General features: G+C 35.4%; 1 protein-coding gene across 3 annotated transcripts in view; it reads left to right on the top strand.

Moving 5' to 3' along the window:
- The window catches only part of MED13 (mediator complex subunit 13), a 99,078-nt gene that overhangs the window by 9,223 nt on the left and 69,511 nt on the right, over positions 1–20,344 (top strand). For all 3 annotated transcript variants that reach the window (XR_014080724.1, XM_081585024.1, XM_081585023.1), the window contains 3 exons: positions 2,240–2,408; positions 18,752–18,897; positions 19,754–19,951. Coding sequence is in view for 2 of the 3 variants with exons in the window: in XM_081585024.1 (XP_081441150.1) it covers positions 2,240–2,408; positions 18,752–18,897; positions 19,754–19,951 (513 nt within the window). In the remaining variant the exon portion in view is untranslated. The remainder of the gene's footprint in view (positions 1–2,239; positions 2,409–18,751; positions 18,898–19,753; positions 19,952–20,344) is intronic.

Here is a 20,344-nt window from a genome sequence, read left to right as displayed (position 1 = left end):
CCACTTCCCTTTTCTTCTAGCCTCCTGTTTTCTTTAATAAAGTGAAACTTGTGAAATTTTGGCTTTAATTGGAAGTAGATAAGGATGTCTGTAATACAGCAGAATATGAAGAATTTTTTCTGTTTATTATTAATAATTTCAAAATTATCTCAGCTCTCAAATATGGTCATTTTCTAAAGCTTTTCTCATTTTTAAAAAGCTTATCTTTTGGAAAAACCAGTTGATTTGAAAGACTTTGACTATAATTTAGGAAACATTGTAATGAACAACATAAAATCAACATTAACTTTTGTAGTGGCACAAATTTCTAGTGAAGTTAAAGTCCACTGTCATTGTGTTTATTGTGCTTTTGAGTTAATGTTTATTCTACTCATTTGGGCAAGTTATGAATGTTTGCCATCTGTCACTCTTAATATGTGTCTCTGCTTTTATTCTAAAGCATCGTGGTTTATTATTTTTCTATTGGGATGGTATATGGATTTTTAGTATTGAATTAAGAAAGATTTTTTTTTTTACTTAAATTGAAAGAAGGTCTATAGTTAACAGATATTTTATAAAGTTAAATAGACTATAGGAGTATGCCACACTATTTTATATTTGAAATAGCAAAGTAAAATATTCCAAAAGTTAAAATGTTGTTGGCAGTAGCTCCTATTTATAGTAGGATTCCTTGGATGCTTTCTTATAGGTATAGATGGATAGAGAGTAAAAGGCTTCTTTTCTTTTTTTTTTAAAGGCTTTTTTTCTGAACCACATCCATACTTATTTCAAAATGACTATGTTATTATTATTATTTTTTTTTATAACTTCACTTGGAGTGGTTAATAGATTTGCTGGCAAAATTGAGGCTGTATAGTTAGTAAAGGTTGCAAAAACGAAGATCATGGCATCCAGTCCCATCACTCCATGGCAAATAGAAGGGAAAAAAGTAGAAGTGGTGACAGGTCTTATTTTCTTGGGCTCCAGAATCACTGTGGATGGTGACTGCAGCCATGAAATTAAAAGATGCTTGCTCCTTGGAAGAAAAGATACGGCAAACCCAGACAGCATATTAAAAAGCAAAGACATCACTTTGCCGACAAAGGTCTGTATAGTCAAAGCTACGGTTTTCCAGTAGTCACGTACAGATGTGTGAATTGGACGTACAGATGTGTGAATTGGACCATAAGGAACACTGAGCACCGAAGAAATAGTGTTTTTGAATTGTGGTGCTGGAGAAGATTCTTGAGAGTTCCTTGGACATCAAGGAGATCAAACCAATCAATCCTAAAGGAAATCAACCCTGAATATTCATTGGAGGGATTGATGCTGAAGCTAGAGCTCCAATACTTAGGTCACCTGATGCGAAGAGCTGACTCATTGGAGAAGACCCTGATGCTGGGGAAGATTGAAGGCAAAAGGAGAAGGGGGCGGCATAGGATGAGATGAGTTGGATGGCATCACCGACTCAATGGACATGAATTTGAGCAAATTCTAGGAGATGGTGAGGACAGGGAAGCCTGGCGTGCTGCAGTCCATGGAGTCACAGAGTTGGACACGACTTGGCGACTAAACTACCAACATAACTTTATATCAGAAGTGCCATTTAAAATGTGTCTTTAAATTTTTAAATTTCTCCCCCATGTAGAGAATCTTATACTAAATAGTAAGCATGGGAATCATTTGGGTGAAATGAGGCCTACGGTGGCTGATAATGCACTACTTGTTAGACTCTGTGCCGAAAGCTTCCTTTTTATCCATCACTTATTTTTATAGTTGAGTCGTGGATTAGAATGCTGATGGACATAAAATGTTTTGAGTTTAATTATTAACTGTCTAGTTTTTTTTTTTGGCAGGGTGAATGAAAGAGTTAGGACAAAGTAACAAGTGAGTCAACTTAGAAATTGGAACTTTAGGTATAGAGTGTGTGGTATTTCCCTTGGTTATACAAACGTCCTATTCATTTTTACATAAACCAAATCAATATGTTTGTGATACATCATTGCCTTTTTATATGGTGGGGAAATAATTTTCAGGTAATTTAATAGAGTACATGGCACTTTGGCCTTTTATTCTCTGTGGATTAGCTTTGAAACCTGATGTTTTAGTGTCTAGAGAGATAGCAAAGTGGTCATAGCTCAATATTCTGAGGTGAAGTAGGGTTTATGAATTTAGGGATAAAACTGTAATACTCTCAGTTTAGCTCTGAGTAGATACAGTGCCTCTATGTTACTTTTTGTTTCTTTCATTTCTTTTATAGAAGAGGAAGATGGAGTGTGGGAGAATGGACTTTCCTATGAATGCCGAACTTTGCTTTTCAAAGCAGTTCACAATCTGTTGGAACGGTGTTTAATGAACCGGAACTTTGTACGTATTGGCAAGTGGTTTGTAAAGCCTTATGAAAAAGACGAAAAACCTATAAATAAAAGGTAAGCTGTCTTTAAACTCTTACTTGATATTTCTTTAGCTTTGTTAATATTAATGACTTTATAGAAAATGTGTGATAAAACTGATATCTCAGACATTCAGAAGGTTAACTTTGGCAGAGTACTATAAGTATTCAGTTTTCTTTGACTTCTTCATTCTTTCTTTTACACATATTAAGAATTTTCTTGTAGTAGGGATAGGCTTTGTGTCAGTACAGTGGCTTAAGTTTTGATTTGGGGTAATAGAAAAAATATGAGATGAAAGCAGAGACTTACGCATTGAGGTATATATATATTTTTAGTACTAGTGGAAATACATTCATGGTACTCTGTTAAGATTAAGCAATATTAATATTTGTTTTTAGATGGTGATCTGTAGTCATGTTTTGGTTGAGGTAATCCTCATTCTCAGCATCTTTTTGCTTTAATGAAAGTTATTTAAATTTGGATGTTTCTATGTAGGACATGTTTACTTTTGGGGTGCTTATGATTTTCTTCAGCTTTGAATTAAGCAAATTCATGATGCTAATTTGTAGATAGTTGCAGATGGAGGCACAGAAGACTTTAAGACGTATGCAGGTAAAAACTTTAGGTTACTACAATTCTCTGGTTTAAATAATATAAGGCATAATCTGTTAGAAGATTTAGTCGCAAGCAGTTGTTGAATTAGTGAGACTTTGAGAGAAATGAAACAGTGGTGTGTAAGATGGGATATTGGAAAAGAAAAAATGAAGGAAGTTTATTAGTTTTCCCTAAAATATGTGATGGTTGTAATCATTGTTGAGATGTCGTTTTATGTCAGGTGCACATCTTTTTTCATGCACACACGAAATTTTTTATAAACTTCCCTTTCTAGTTTCATTATAATCAATGAGTAGGTAAGACATATCAAGGCTTTCATTTTTTCTCTCTGAAAGTTAAAATAAACTTTTATTGTCAAAAGAATAATTGTGCAAGGTAGGAGTGCATTCAGTTGCAAATGACAAAAAAGTCCTAACTAGCTTATGTAGGAATTGATTTTTCTGAATAACAGTCTGGAGGAAGATATGTTCAATGATGTCATCAAAACTTAGGTTCCCTGGAGTTTTCTGCTCTTTTATCTCTAGCCTTTGGCTTTTATCTTTATGGTTCCAGTGAGTGATGCATCTCCAGACTTCACTCACAGTGGATTCCAGGCAAGAAGAGGAAGGAAGGGAGGAGATGAGAAGGGGTGACCGTTGGGTCAGAAATTAGATTCTTTTCTGGAAATTTTAGCTGACATATCATTGGCTATATTGAGATAAATATTCTTTATATGGGAACATTGCCACTCTGAGCAAAATAAACCTTGGTTAGTAAGAAGAAATGGAGAATAGATAGTAGGTAGGCAGTTTTAAGAAGTCAAGCTGATTACCAAGAATTAAAAAGAAAACCTGTAATCCTGAGCCCCAACTACTAGATGTGCTCCTCAGAGGCAATCCCTTTAAATTCTTCTAACTTAACTTTAATTTACCTGTTTAAAAACTTACAAGCAAATGCTAATTATTGAGTTTTCTGTTATTTCACTTATTCAGGACTTAACCTTCTATTAATTTAGCTATCTTACCATCCCCTCCATCCCAGCCATCTCCCAACTCCCATCCTGACTACTTGGACATTGGCATACTGAGATGCTCTATTCTCCCGTCTCTTTTTTTTCCAATATCTTACCAATATAGTTATGAGATTTGGTAAAAAAAAAAAAAAAGTACCCATTGTTTATATTATTATGATTTTATAAATATTTAGTGAGGCATACAGCATGTAGGATTACATTCCATTTCCTCTATATAATTTTGTTTTTCCCAGTGTTAATGTGATTACCTCTTTTTTCCCTTAATTACCTCTTTTTTCAAGGGCTGGTAAACTACCTCCTCACAGGGCAAATGTAGTCTGCCCCCTGTTTTTGTAAATTTCATTGTAACACAGCCTTGTTCCTTCACTTTTGGACTACTTTATGCCTGCTTTCACACTCCAGCAGAGTCAAATAGTTGTGATAAGAGACTGATGATCCCACAATGCCTAAAATATTTCTCTGGCTCTTTACAGATAAAGTTTGCTGATCCCCAACCTATATACTTACTGGTAATTCTCCCCTAGGCCATCTACAGAAAGTATAAGTCCCCCCTCCACCTTTAAGGAGTTTGTGTAATCTTTTAGTTTCTTCTCCCTCTCTCTCAGTATCCCTATTTGAGCCCTTCATTGTTCTGTTCTGGTTTGGACTTGTTCTATTAGGCCTGTCTCACAGGAGTCATCTTGGGAATTTGCTTTGCCTTGTCTGTGTTGAGTCGCTTATTTCCTGGATCTCATGTTTTATTTTTTTGTCTTACTGTTTTGGTAATGCCCATCTACCTGTAGTTCCCTGAGAAGAGAATACATAAGAGGTAATATTTTTGAGATCCTGGATGTCTGAATTATCTCCTTTTCTACTCTTAAGACTTCTGGGCACTAAAATGCTGATTGGAAGTTCTGTATATGTAAATGCTATGAAGCAAGCTGCAGGCTTTAGTAAGGTGATTGGACAGGGACTTGGCCATTTTTATTTAGAACTGTGCTATTGTTATAGTAGCCACCAATCAGTTGTAGCTATTTAAATTTCAGTTAATTGAAAAAATAAAAATTCAGTTCCTCAGTTGTCTAAACCACATTTCAAATACTCTTATGAGTGCTGGTTATTGTATTGCACAGTATAGATATGGAATATTTCTATCATTGCAGAAAGTTCTTTTGGATGATATTGCTTACACCAGAGCCTATACACTTAAAATTAAAATAATGCCTTAGTATCACTAAAGAAGTCAGTTAAGGTTTTTTTTGTTTTTGTTTTTTGGTGGGGGGGGATTGGGCAGTAACTGAAAGACTACTTTAAACTTCACTCATAAAGGTTTGTTTTCTTTCATACACCTGTGGCTTTTACACAGTCCCTTCAACTCCATCTTATTTAAATATAAGCAACACAAGATTTAAGATGGCGTAATAGTAGCCATTTTATATAGCTTTGGGATGTCCTTTGGTTGAGTTCCTCAATACCTTTGAAAACTTAACTTCTAGGGAAGCTGTTATGTTTTCTAAGGACTCAATTCCTTTCTTCTTGTCTTCTGAGATGGCACTGTCTAATAGAAATATAATATGAGTCACATATGTATTTTAAAGTCTTGGCAGTAGGCACATTAAAGAAAGTTTTTTAAAAAGTGAAATTGATTTTCATATATTTAACCCAGTATATCTAAACTATTTCAGTATGTAATTGCATATGCAAATGATATGAATGAGGTAGTTTACTTTTTTTAAACTAGGTCTTTGAAATCTAATATGCATTCCGTACTTTAGATGTACTTTAGAGTACATCTCAACGTGATCTGGCCACATTTACAAGTGCTTGATAGTCATATGTATATTGGTTTGCATCAATGGTGATGAACCCTCTTGGAATTGTATGCTAAATTGGTAGTGTACTTGAGACTCAAAAATAGGGGAAACTTCCGTCTTCTGTCAAGATGTCGTTATTTGCTAAGTTGGGCATGGTTACTGTCTTATTTTTCCTCCTTTTAGCCTAGTCTGTCATTAATGTCCATCATCAAGATTATTCTGAAGTCCTCAGTGATGATATAATAGTACTTATGACCTAATGAAATTTCTCTGTGATGTTTGAGTCATTAGGATTTGCATGATCAGTTTTCCCCATTCTCATGCTTTCTAGAAACATTTTTGAGAAAAATTGAGTGCTAGGAAAGACTTTTTTCTCTGTTTTTTCCTTCCCATTAAGCTTTTCTTACTGTGATTCTTACAGATTCATACAAATCTGTCTTTTTGAACTGCTGGTTTTAGGTATGAATGGTAATAGAGAAATTTTTTTTTTTCTGAAGGAGAGAAGGGAATGAGAAACCTTTGCATAAGCATAACTGACCAGGCCATGTTTGAAATCAGGGCTTAATATGTGTTAAATCAATTTTCAAAACAGACCTGTTAGTCCAATTTCACAGTTGTTAAATCTGAAGAATAGGGAGGTTAAGGAAATTCTTGGAATTCATACATCTTGCAGGTATTGGAGCTGGATTGTAGGGCATGAAAAAATATGAGACAGATTGTGCCCTGTAGATCGCTGTATCTCCTGTACCTACATGTTGTTATTTTATTTATTTTTTATTATTTTTAAAAATCTTTTGGCTGTGTCACACAGCATTGTGGGATCTTAGTTCCCTTACCAGAGATGGAACCCACATCATGTGATCTGCATTGGACCACCACGGAAGTCTCACCTACATCTTTTTTAAGTTATAGAAAATAGTAAAACAGAAGACCTAAAAATATTAGGGAGGTGCTATATTTGCTGAGCACTTGGAAGTTGTAAACCAAAATAATGTCATTGCTTTCTGAGTATTCTTTATTATATAATGTAAGTAATGTGTTCATTAAGTGAGCTGAGGTATATAAAATTCACAGATAAAGGTGTTATATTCTGGATTTTAATATACATCTTTTGTTCATCGAGATATGGTAAGGATATTTGATATTGAAATTGTACCTATAAATTTAAGGAATTTAAATAATCACTCTGAGGGCTACAGAAATATGGATTAATGCAGTGGTTCCCAAACTTGTCTGGATATGGAATCACCTTGAGAGATTAAAAAAATAATCTGTGTATTAACCTGGGAATGTGGTCTAGGCTTTGGAATTTTTAAAAGATCTCTGCGATTCTAAAGAAAGATAGGTTTGAAAACTGTTTAATCAATGGAATAAAAATCTAGGAATTAGGGTGACTAGGATTCTTTTGTTTGTGGTATAATATAAACAACACAATTTACCGTTTTAGCCATTTTTTAAGTGTATGGTACAGTGACATTAATTACATTCATACTGTTGTGCAGCCATCACACTATCTCCAGAAATTTTTCATCATTCCAGGCTGAAAATTTGCCCATTGAATAATGACTCCCTATCTTCTCCCCCTCACAGCCCCAGGTAACCACCATTCTACTTTTTGTCTCTATGAATTTGGCTGTTCTAGATACCTTACATAAGTGAAATCAAAAGGTACTTGTCCTTTAATGTCTGGCTTATTTCACTTAGCACCATGTTCTCAAGGTTCTTATCCAAGTTGTAGCATGCACTTTCATTTCTTTTTAGAAAAATATTTACATATTTATTTATTTGATTCTTCTGGTCTTACCTGCAGCATTCAGGATCTTTAGTTGCAGCATGCAAACTCTTAGTTGTGGCTTGTTGGACATAGTTCCCCAATTAGGGATCGAACCTGGGCCCTGAATTGGAAGCGTGGAGTGAGCCACTGGACTATCAGGGAAGTTCCCATTTCTTTTTAAGACTGAATAATTTTCCATTGTATTTTTATACCACCTCTCATTTATCCACTCATCTGTCAGTTGCCATTTGAGTTGTTTCTACTTTTTGTCTATTGTGAATAATGCTGCTATAAATATTAGTATATAAGTATCTATTCAAGTCCCTGCTTTCAGTTCTTTTGGGAACATACGAGAAATAGATTTGTTAGGGCATACAGTAATTCTATTTTTATTTATTTTTTTGAGGAATCACTGAAGTCTTTTCCACTGTGGCTGGCCCATTTTATATTCCTGTGAGCTGTGTAGGAGGATTGCAGTTTCTACACATCCTCACCAACACTTCATTTTTTAAAAAATAGCAGCCATCCTTATGGATGTGAAGTAGTTATCTCATTGTCATTTTAATTTGCATTTTCTAAATGGCTAATGATGTTGAGCATCTTTTCACCTGTTGAGTGGCTGTGTATCTTCTTTAAATGTCTGTTCAAGTCCTTTGCCCATTTTTAATTGATTGTTAGGATGACTAGAACTTTAAGTCAACACTCCCTTTAAATAGGTTTATGATTTTAAGACAAGTCGGTTAACTTCTTTGTGCCTTGAATTCCCTACCAGCAAAATGGGATATCATCTTTCTGTACCTGCCTAACAGAAGTGCTAAAAATACAGCACTTCCTAAAGCAGTATACTTACCTGTTATAGTATTAGAACAGCTGACTTGAATCTATAAGCATATTTTCAATTTATGTCTTAGAAATAAAGAATCTTTTGTTTAATTTCAGTACTTAAGGAACATTTTTCTACAACAGATTATCTGTTCAGGTTTCATCTGAAAATTATGCCTTATTCTTATCTTTTTGCTTTGGTTATTATAATAAAAGCTCCTGAAGAGCAGTTTTATTCTCCATAATGCTTTATGGTAGCTTAACAGTACCTTGGATTCTGATTGTAGTTGCACATATTTGTTTTAACTCCACTTTTCTAAGTGTTGAGTACTAAAATGAAGTGGTGTTGTAAAATGATCTCTCTCTTCGAAAGACAAGCCATTGTGAATTTGGTATGGTGGTATTACCTAACATTCACTTTGGCCTATAATTTTTTCTGACTAGATTACCTTTAATATAGGTATACCTTGGAGATAATTGCTTCCCTGGTAGCTCAGCTGGTAAAGAACCCACCTGTAAAGCAGGAGACCCTGGTTCCATTCCTGGACTGGGAAAATGAAGATCCTCTGGAGAAAGGGATAGGCTACCCACTCCACTATTCTTGGGCTTCCCTGGTGGCTCAGATGGTAAAGAATCTGCCTGCAATGTGGGAGACTTGGGTTTGATCCCTGGGTTGGGAAGATCCCCTGGAGGAGGACATGGCAACCCATGCCAGTATTTTTGTGTGGAGAATCCCATGGACAGAGGAGCCTGGAGGGCTACAGTCCATGGGGTCACCAAGAGTCGGACACGACTAAGCTCAGCACAGCACATAAACCTTAGAGTCATTTTGTCAGTATCTGCAAAATAACTGCTCAATTTTTATTGTGATTGTGTTGAATTTTATTATTCTGTTAGCACCACAGTAAAGCACACATCATAATAAATTGGGTCACAGGAAATTATTCGGTTTCCAGTGCATATAAAAGTTATGTTTATACTAACTGTAGTCTATTAAGCGTGCAGTAGCAGTATTTCTAGAAAACAGTGTACATAACTTATTTTATTACTAAAAAATGCTAACCATTCTCTGAACCTTCAGCAATAGTAACATCAAAGGTCACTTACCACAGATCACCATACCAAATATAATAATTATGAAAAAGTTTGAAATGTGAAAATTACCAAAATGTGACACACAGACACGAAGTGAACATAAGCTGTCGAAAAAATGGTGCCAACAGACTTGCTCTGTGCCAGGTTATCACACACCTTCAATTTGTAAAGCCCTCAGTTGTCTGTGAAGCACAGTAAAGCAAGGTATACATGTGTAAGAATTTCAGAAAATTTATCCCATATTTAGAATGTTTAGTTTCTTTCCGCCTATACATGCACAAACTTGGTTTATTTTAAACCATTTTCTATTACAACCAGATCAATCTGTATAGGAAACATATGCTAGCAGTATAGGATGTGATGTTTTTCCTAAAATAGGCAATTCAATGGAATTGAGAGCTTGCTGTTAAGTGGGGTGGCACAGAGAGTAGGAGTGGAGAATTTATTTTCTTTTAATATTTTATGTATGAAATTAAACAGTTGAAAGCTGTAGTTTTAAGAACTCTAGTTCACTGATTAAATATGAGGATATAAAATACAGGTCTCCAAGCCTCTTTGTCTTTTAAAGATAAAGACTATGAACTTCCCTGGTGGTCCATTGGTTAAGAATCTACCTTGCAGTGCAGGGGACACAGGTTTGAACTCTGGTCTGAAAGATTCCACATGCCACGGAGCAACTAAACCTGTGCCCCACAACTACTGAGCCCCATGGGCTACAACTAAGGATGCCAAATGATGTCAATGAAGATCCTGTGCGCTGCAGCTGAGACCCCAGGCAGCCAAATAAACATTAAAAATAAAGAACAATAGACTTTTAGGTTGTTGCTTAAATTTGCAGACGTTCTTGAAAGTATTTGCAATTTAGATTTTGGAATCTGCTATTGAATTACTGATTAAGCACACAGCATTCGTGATGATTTGTGTAGCATACTTACCTTAAACTTAATCAAATTGCAGTTTACCTATGTGTAGATTATTACTGAGTCACTTTCTTAGTAAATGTTTCCCTTGACATAGAGTGTTTTTAGTTATTTCCCTTTAAATTCTTAAAGTTTTTTTTGGTTGGCAAAATTTATCTTTTAATGTTTTCTGAAAAAACTGTAAAGAGTTATAATGTTTAAAAAAATACATATTCATTCTAACTAGTTTAATATGAAATTTTCCAAATTTTTTTTTACCACATCTTTACTCTTATCCACTCTTTGAAGAGAGATGCTTTGAAAATTGATTTCTGCTTGTTTTATGTCAGTACATATAATTGGGGTCCCAGATGGCTCGGTGATAAAGAATCCACCTGCCATTCAGGAGAGGCAAGTTCGATCCCTGGGTTGGAAAGATCCCTTGGTGAAGGATATGCAGCCCAATCCAGTATTCTTGCCTGGGAAATCCTGCAGACAGAGGAGCCTGGAGGGCTACAGTTCACAACGTTGCAAAAGAGTCAGACACGACTCAGTACCTAAACAGCAAGCAATGTATAATGGGCATAACCCTCAAAGCATAACACTATTGGCTTGCTAAGGTAAAAATACTATTTAGAAATGATGTTATGTGTATATACTTTCTGTACCTTAGCCTTAACAGTTATAGAATAATTCTGTAAGAAAAGAGGTCACTCAAAAGAAAAGTGTAAATATGGCTTCATAAGCATTCCCACATCTAGTAATGAGATTGGTTGCATATATTTGTTTACTTTAGATAACATTCTTTGAGGAAAATGTATGGCAGCCTGTGAGTAATTTAAGAAAAATCCTAATGTTCCCTGGAGAAGGACATGGCAACCCACTCCAGTATTCTTGCCTGGAGAATCCCATTTACAGAGGAACCTGGTGGACTACAATCCCTGGGGTCACAAAGGGTTGGACATGACTAAAGCAAATGAGCAGGCATGCACGCCAAAGCGTATACCCCAACTGTACAAGAATGGGCCTAATTCTTACCAAAACGCTTTTTGCTTTCACAACACCCATTCTCCTCAATGTCTTCTTCTGACACTCAGGCTGTTCTTTCTTGGTCCCTTCTGTGAGTGTCTTCTATTATACTAAAGCTGCAGTTTTTAGAGGTCCCTAGGGCCAGTTCCTGGGCTCTGTTTCATAACATTCCCTCTCTAGGTGATCACATTCATTCACAAAGATGTAAATACCATCCACACCCAGATAATCCCCAGATTTATACTATAAACCCAAACCTCCACCACATCATAAAAGCAACTTTGTCCAAAAACTGATTTCTTGATCTTTACCCCAAACCTGCTCCTTCTCTAGACTTCTGTATGCTCTACCCTGAGGCTCATGTCATCAGATACTGCTTTAATTCTAGGGACCTTCTGGTTCTGGTATATAATCACCAAATTCCCAGACACATTCTAGATGTGCCCACTTCTCTCCATTTCTACTGTCATTACCCTAGTCCAAGTCACCATTGTCTCTCACCTGGGCTATTATTGCTCTAGGTCCTGGTGACTCAGTGGTAAAGAATCTGCCTGCCAGTGCAGGAGACGCAAGAGAGACAGGTTCAACCTGGAAATGGCAACCCACTTCAGTATTCTTGCCAGGAAAATTCCCTGTGGACAGAGGAGCCTCAAGGGCTACAGCCCACGACGTTGCAAGGAGTCGGACCTAGTGACTGAGCATGTATGCATGCACACATGCCCTATGGATTCTCCTCTCTAATAACTAGTGAGGTCTTCAAGTGAAAACAAAAAAAGTATCAGATACTATCATTCTTCTGATTAAAAATCCTTCAATAATTTCCCCTTATTCAAACTGCCTCGTTGTGTATATTCTGACCTGCTTGTTCCTCTCCATCTTAATCCCAGTTTTTTGCTCCTGTCTGTACTCTGGTTGATACTGGTCTTTCTTCAGTTCTTCCAGTAAGCCCAAAATCCTTCCTGCCCCAGGGCTTTTGCACCTGCTGGTTCCTCTACCTGGAATGCTTTCCTCTACTTCTTGCCCTGTAAACTGATTCATCTTTCAAATTTCAGCACAGGTATCACTGTCCCTAAACCACCTTCCATCCAAATTAAATTAGTTCCCTTTAGTGAATTCTCTGTTAGCATCCTTTTCTTTCGTATCATCCATCACAGTCTTTAAATAAATACATGAACGCATGTATATGTATGTGTGTTTATGTATGTGCACATAAAATGCTTGCCTCTTCCACTAGGTTGTAAAATTCATGAAGGCAGAGACTCTGTCTATCTTGGTCATCTCTGCATAGCCAACACTTTGCATGGTGTCTGACACATAATGTGTGCTTTATAAATATTTGCTGAATTAATTAGTAAAAGTCTCCTTTTCCACCAATACTCTGTTCCTGAAAGCAACCCTTCTAAGAGTTTCTTTTTTATCTTTCTAGACACGAAAACATATGATTAAAGAGAAAAGAGTTCCAAAGTGAACGCATTTTAGTATGTTTTCCTGGTACAAATTTTTACATTTGGATTAAATCTAATGAAAATAGCTTTAGAAAGATAAAGAGAAGTAGGGCCTAGATAATAATTAAAAGATAGTAAGAAAGAAAAAGTTGAGATTTGACTACAACAAAGTACGTGTTACATAGAAAGAAACCATTACCATGTAGACCGTCAACACAGTAAATTTTGCTGAGCATTTATTACTATACGCCAGGTCATGTGGCTCATGTCCATAATGATTTGCCAGCACCTTTTTAATCACTTTTTTTTATTTTGAATTTATTTTTTTAATTGAAGGATAATTACTTTACAGATATCACTAAGTTTTAAAAGGAAGGTGGTAAAGATTTCTTCAATAAAACTGTTAAAGTGGTTAATTGTGCTACAAAGAAATATTTTATTTAGGAGTAGGAAAAATAATTTTGTTATTTCACAAAGGTGTTGAATTTTTAACAATTTGATTTTAGTACTCCCGTTTTCAGAAGAAGAGATGCACATTTTGCTCAGTCCTTATATCAATGATAGTTAACTAAAAAATCCAAAATTATTTTCTAGCAAGCCAGTAGTTTCACATTTATTCAAGTTAGCCTTGTCTCCATAGGCATAGAGGACTGTCATTCTAATGTATTTTTTTTAATTGAAGTATATTCTAATTGTATTTCAATTCATTGCATTTAAAAAATCTGTTAAAAAAATACTAATTTTTCAGCTGGTATTAAGAGTAATGTTTGGTATTAACAATGGGGTCACTTTTTTTTTTTTTTTAAACTATGCTGGGTCTTTTTTGAGGCACAAGGGCTTCTCTTGTTGTGGCACAGGGACTCTCAAGTTGTGGTACGCAGGATTAGTTGCCCTGTGGCATATGGGATTTATTTCCCTGACCAGGGATTGAACCCTCATTCCCTATATTGGAAAACAGATTCTTAACCACTGGACTATCAGGGAAGTTCTTGAGATTCACACTCTTGATTTGGTATTTTCTCGAGATGTGTTATAACATAGTCCACACTACTGCTTTGTTGAGAAACTTATTTTCCAGCCCTGCAGTAAGTTCACTTAAGCATGTTTTCTGCGTTCCAGATTATTTCAGGCAACAGTTCTATGAAGTATTCATCCGTTATATTAACATAGGTTACCATTTTCCTGACTGTTTTTCAGTGTTTGTATTCTTTGCTACCAATTCTCTGATCCCAAAACTGAATGCCACATGTTTAGGTTTTTGTTATGGTAGCGCCTCACCTTTGGTGCCAGTTTTTATATCAGCTATGGCTGTGTAATAAACCACCCTAAAACATAGGGATTTAAAACAGTTACGTATTCTCACTAATGTACCTACAGGTCAGCTAGGGATTAGTCAGTCTAGTCACTGTAAACCGTAGTGTGGGTAGAGGTGTATTTTGTATGATTCTCATCCCTCTTTTAGACCAGTGAACCAGTCAGGGCATAGTCTTGTGATGACAGAAGCACCAAGAGGGCAAGCTAAATTATATGTGAAATATGTAAGTATACTTCAACCTTCTGCTTGGCCAAAGCAAGTCACAAAGCGAGCCTGATTCAAGGGTTGGAGAAGTATATTTCACCTCTAATAGGAAGAACTACAAAGTCTGGATAAAGGGAGGAATGAGCAAAATATTACAGAGCTACAGTAATCAAAACAGTATGGTACTGGCATAAAAACAAGCATGTAAACCAATGAGAGAATAGAAAGTTCAGAGATAAATTCTTGTGTATATGTTCAAATGACCTTTGACAAGTGTGCCAGGACCACTCAGTGGGGAAAGGACATTCTCTTCAAAAAACGGTGTTGGGAAAACAAGTATTCACATGTAAAAGAATGAACTTGGACCCTTATCTTATACTGTATACAAAAAATAACTTAAAATTGATTAAAAACCTAAATGTAAGACCTAAAACTATAAAGCTGCTAGGAAAAAAATGTAGTGGAAAAGCCTCATGTCACTGGGTTTGGCAGTGATTTTATGGTTATGGCACAAAAACATAGGCAACAAAAGCAAAAATAGACAAATGGGACTATATCAAACCTAAATTTCTTTGTGCATTATGGATTGGGAGAGAATATTTGCAATCATGTATCTGCTAAGGTGTTAATACCCAGCATTATAAAGAACTACTACAACTCTACAAAATATCAAATAACCCAGTTAAAAAATGGGAAAAATACTTCAATAGATATTTCTTCAAAGAATATATGCAAATGGTCAATAAGCATAAGACAAGATGTTCAGGACTTCCCTGGTGATCCAGAGTTCTCCTGCCAATGCAGAGGGCACGGTTCTGTCCCTGCTCTGAGAGGAACCCACATGCTGTGAGGCAGTTAAACCCTTGAGCTGCAACTACTGAAGTTTGCATGCTTCGAGTCCGTGCTCCGCAACAAGAGAAGCCACCACAATAAAAAGCCTGTGCACCACAATTAGAGAGTAGCCTCCTTTTGCTAAAACGAGAAAAAGCCCATGTGCAGCAACAAAGACCCAGCACAGCCAAAAATAAATCTTTAAAAAAAAAAGTTACTTGGTATCACTAATGGGAGGAATATAAATAAAAACGTGAAAGTGAAAGTCACTCAGTTGTGTCCGACTCTTTGTGACCCCATGGACTGTAGTCCATGGAATTCTCTAGGCCAGAATATTGGAGTGGGTAGCCTTTCTCTTCTCCAGGGGATCTTCCCAACCTAGGGATCGAACCCAGGTCTCCCACATTGCAGGCGGATTCTTTATGAGCTGAGCCTCAAGGAAAGCCAAAAAACATGTTAGGGTGGCTACTATTGAATAAAGAATAGCAAATGTTACTAAGGATAGAGAAATTGGAACCCTTGTCCATGGTTAGTGAGATTGTAAAATAGTACAGTCACTGTGGAAAATGTTAGAGAGATTGCTCCAAAAATTGAGAACAAAATACCATATGATCCAGCAGACTTTCTTCTGAGTGTGTATCCAGAATAATTGAAAGCAGGATTTTGAAGACATTTTGCACATCCATGTTCATAGCAGCATTATTCTTAATAGCCAAGAGGTAGAACCAACCCAAATATCCATTGATGGATGATGGCTAAGCAAAATGTGTTATATACATACAATGAAGTATTGTTCATCCTTTAAAAGGAAAGAAATCCTGTCATGTGCTACACTATGGATGAACCTTGAGGACATTATGCTAAGTGAAAGAAGCCAGTCATAGAAAGGCAAATATCGTATGATTCTCCTTATGTGAGGTATCTAAACAAAGGGGTAATTCTTGGTGGATTAAGTGATCTCTGTCTAAGAGTTTAGTGCAACGGTCAGATTGTGGAAGGATCTAAAGTGCTATGCGAAGGTTTTAGAAGTTTTTTGACTTAGTCCTGAAGGCATTGGGAAACTACTGATTTTGAGCCTCCCAGTTGCATGATTAGAATTAATTTTTAGATCACTGGCAGTGTTGCAAAGAAAGGTAAATTAAGAGATTTTAACAAGTACTCAGACCTTAAAAAGACAAAGAACAAAAAATTATCTAAGAACTAGAATCAGTAGGAATTAGTGATGGATTAGTTGAAGGTAGGAAGTTTGGGGAAAATGAAAAATTGGAGATAATTTATATATCTGGCTTGCACAACTCTGTAGATTTGATAAGAAAAGGAGTATGGTTAGGGGAAAAAAAGATCAAATGTGGATTTTATTCTACAGTATTTAGTACTGTGTGCCAAGGATCTATTCTATCAATATAGAGATACAACATTGTACAAATGAAACATATTCCTACTCCAGCAGAGCTTACATTCTTGGTGACTATAAGAAATAAACTGTGTAATAAGTTAGATTTTGATTATTTCTTAAGCCAAAACAAATCCAAGAACAATTTAAAGGAGGGTAATCAGTGAAGACCTCACTTAGAAGGTGTTTAAAAACCTGAGAAAGGTTGATGAAGGTGAATATAGCTATCTAGAGTGTTCCAGCTGGAGAAGGAAATGGCAACCCACTCCAGTATTCTTGCCTGGAGAATCCTGGGGACGGCAGAGCCTGGTGGGCTGCCGTCTATAGGGCCGCACAGAGTCGGACACGACTGAAGAGTGTTCCAGATGGAATAACAGTAGGTACAAAGGCCTGATGTGTTTAAGGAACAGCAGAGAGGTCAATTGAGGGAGAAGGGGCAAGTATTAGAGAAAGATCAGTAAGAAATGAAATTGGAGAAATAAGAGGTATCGGGGGTGGGGATAGGCTGATGAAGGGTATCATAGGATGTAATAACTTTTATGGCGTTACCCAAGTGTGATTCTTTTTCCCTTAGGAATTATATATATAAAATGTATGTATATAAGTTTATTTTCATTATTTAGATCTTGTTAAACAGTCTCTTAGTATCCTGTACATAATTTTTGTTATAGCACTTAGCATAGCTGTAATTAAATAATTGAGACTAGCATAGTGTCATGTGCTTTGCTACAAAACACTTTAAAAGGAGTAACGCTTGTCTTCATTTGGTTGTTTAATATATAGTGCATTTATATCTGAATATAAGCAGATGTCTGTAGTCTTTGTAATTACTCAACCATAGTTATTCCAAAGGACTTAGGCTTTTAATCAGAAGAAATGAGCTTAATTTATTTTTAAATAATGTAAATAATTTTATTTCCTATAGTTATCACTTATATCTCAATACAGCTGAAGCAAAAAAATAATTGGGTAAATGCATTGTGATATCTTGGATTTGATTCTGGAACAGAAAAAGGACATTAGTGGAAAATTCTGGTGAACAAATAAAAAACTGGAGTTTGTTGTAGTAATGTGCCAGTATTAATTACTTGTTTGACCAACTAAGCATGGTTATATAAGACATTAGGGAAAACTGAGTGAAGGGTATATGGGGACTTTCTATGTTTGTAACTTTTCTGTAAATTCAAAATTATTCTGAAAATAATTTAACAAAAGCTACTGGGATGGGGAAAATACAGTAATTACTTTTACTGTAACTTAATTTATTATGCCCTTGTCTCATCCAGAAAAAATTCAAGGGGTTTATAGATATATGCAATAGATTTCAAGCTTATTAATGGTTATAGCTTAAAGAATTGGTTCTTTAAGGTGATTCTTAGGATAAATGTTTGGAGGAAGGAATAAGGTGAGTAGATTCTTGTTAGTGTATAATCTCATTTTCTTTTGGGCCACTTGACTTTTCTAAATTTTATCTTAAGGATATATCTACTTTCCTCTTGGGAACTTTTATTGTCCAATCTGTATACCCAATCATATCTAAATTTCCTAAGGTGTTCTATTTTGCTTGTAACTTTGATTCTAGAATACCTTCAATTATAACACTCATCATCGCTTTAAAATAACTGTTCACTGGGGATGGGGGAGGGCAGCACATTAGCTGCTTGATTAACTGCGTTCAGCCCAGTTTCAGAAATAACATGAGAAAATATGTTTGTATTTATTTTTTAATAGAGGGGAAATAAAAAATTATATGTTTTTAATTGTACAGGTAGATTTTTTTCATCAAAGTAACCTTCTTTTTCCTTAAAAAAAATTGAAACTATACTATTACCTTTCCCATCAAACCCACTCCCCTTCCTTTATTTATTTTGGTGGCTGTATCATCGTTACCTGTGGGTGTACCTAGCTACTTTAACTGATTCCTTTCTTTGCAGCTTTTCCTATTGTAAACAGTGCTGTGAAGAACATTTGTTATAGCTAAATCGTTGCTTATATCTGTGATTTCTTTTTTTCCCTTTAGATGATAAGGTAGAATTTCTGGGTTAAAGAGAAGGTGCATTTTTGTGGTGTAACTTCTTAAAAAAGAAAAGCAAATTGACTTTGTTTTTGGCTATAAATCATTACTAAAATACTACTTTTTGTTCTTTATTAGTGAACACTTGTCCTGCTCTTTCACCTTTTTCTTGCATGGAGACAGCAATGTTTGTACCAGTGTGGAAATTAATCAACATCAACCTGTATACCTTCTTAGTGAAGAACATATCACCCTTGCTCAACAGTCTAATAGCCCGTTTCAAGGTAGATTATTTTATTGGCATAGTTACTTGATTTTTTTTATTGTTGTTTCAAGAAAAAAATCTTACTGATATTGGTAGAGGTTAATGAGATTTCCCCTAATCATTAGCCTAATGGTGATTCTGGTGTAGGTTACTTCTTTCCCATTAGAGTATTAAGTCAATTAAATAAATTTTTAATGCAAATATTATTTTTAAAAGTTCTTGTACATGAATGTTAGCATATTTTAAAATGTTCTTGTAAATAGGCTATAGATGGTATACATGTTATATATATTCAAGGTTATCTTTTGTATCAGTTCACATAAGCCATGTTTAACATAGGTACATAGGACTTTTGATATAATTCATACCATGAAAGTGGTTGAACTCTAGAGGAAATAGTTTTGTAAGATTGATGATTTTAAAGAAAAAAATATGATTTGTTTGTAAGGACTGTGAGTTCTTACAAGTGTGTTCTTTGTAAGGCAGTGTGTTCTTGTTTTACTTCTAAGCTATTTGCTCTTTTAAAATTTATATGGCAGTATATAATAAGGACTTACATGTTGTTTTTCCTTAAATTGCTTTTTCTTAATGGCAAGTCAAGAGAAATCAAAGGATATACAAATATTCACAGTTTATGTTGAAAATATCCATCTGAGATTTTTGGGTAGACGAATCTTAAGTTTTTATAGTAAACTCAGTGTTGTACTTTATCTACACTTAATGAAGTACAGTAAATTCATTTTCTCTGGAATTGATCATTATGGGTTTCCTTTTCTTTGTTTGAATTGCATAATTATTTGCCATACTATTCAGTGTCATCTTATTTGGTATAATTGTCTTTAGTTACTTACTTAATGTCTGTTTTGGGTTTCTAGTTATCTTAAGCCCATTTGGACTAAATGGCACTCTCACAGGACAGGCATTCAAGATGTCTGATTCAGCTACAAAAAAATTGATTGGTGAATGGAAACAGTTCTATCCTATCTCATCTTGTTTGAAGGAGATGTCTGAAGAAAAACAGGAAGATATGGATTGGGAAGATGATTCTTTAGCTGCAGTAGAAGTTCTTGTTGGTAGGGATTCTGAGTATTAATCCTAAGTGGGAAATGTGTGACTATATGTATTAGTTAGATTTTGCTGAATAATATAACTCTTTAATATCTTAGTGGCTTTTAACATCAAACATCTGGTTTGGCTTTCTTGTATCTTTTCATTCTGCAACCTAGGTTCAAAGAATATCCAGTATCTGGCACATAATATTCTTAAAAGAACAGAGGAATAATAGAAACTGAGCCTAACCATATTAAGTACATTTAATCTTCTGCTAGGATATGATGTATGTTGCATCTTCTCACATTCCATTAGGTAAAAACTAGACATATGGGCAAGTCAGTCATTGGGGAAGGGAACTATAACCCACCTAGAGGGAAGCATGCTAAAGGTGTGAAGAAAATAATTGTGAATGA

The sequence above is a fragment of the Giraffa tippelskirchi genome, chromosome 3 (assembly GCF_054371585.1).
Source record: "Giraffa tippelskirchi isolate mGirTip1 chromosome 3, T2T-mGirTip1v1.2.pri, whole genome shotgun sequence".
Lineage (NCBI taxonomy): Eukaryota > Metazoa > Chordata > Mammalia > Artiodactyla > Giraffidae > Giraffa > Giraffa tippelskirchi.
The sequence above is the reverse complement of the archived record's forward strand: the minus strand, read 5'-3'. Positions and strand labels throughout refer to the sequence as shown.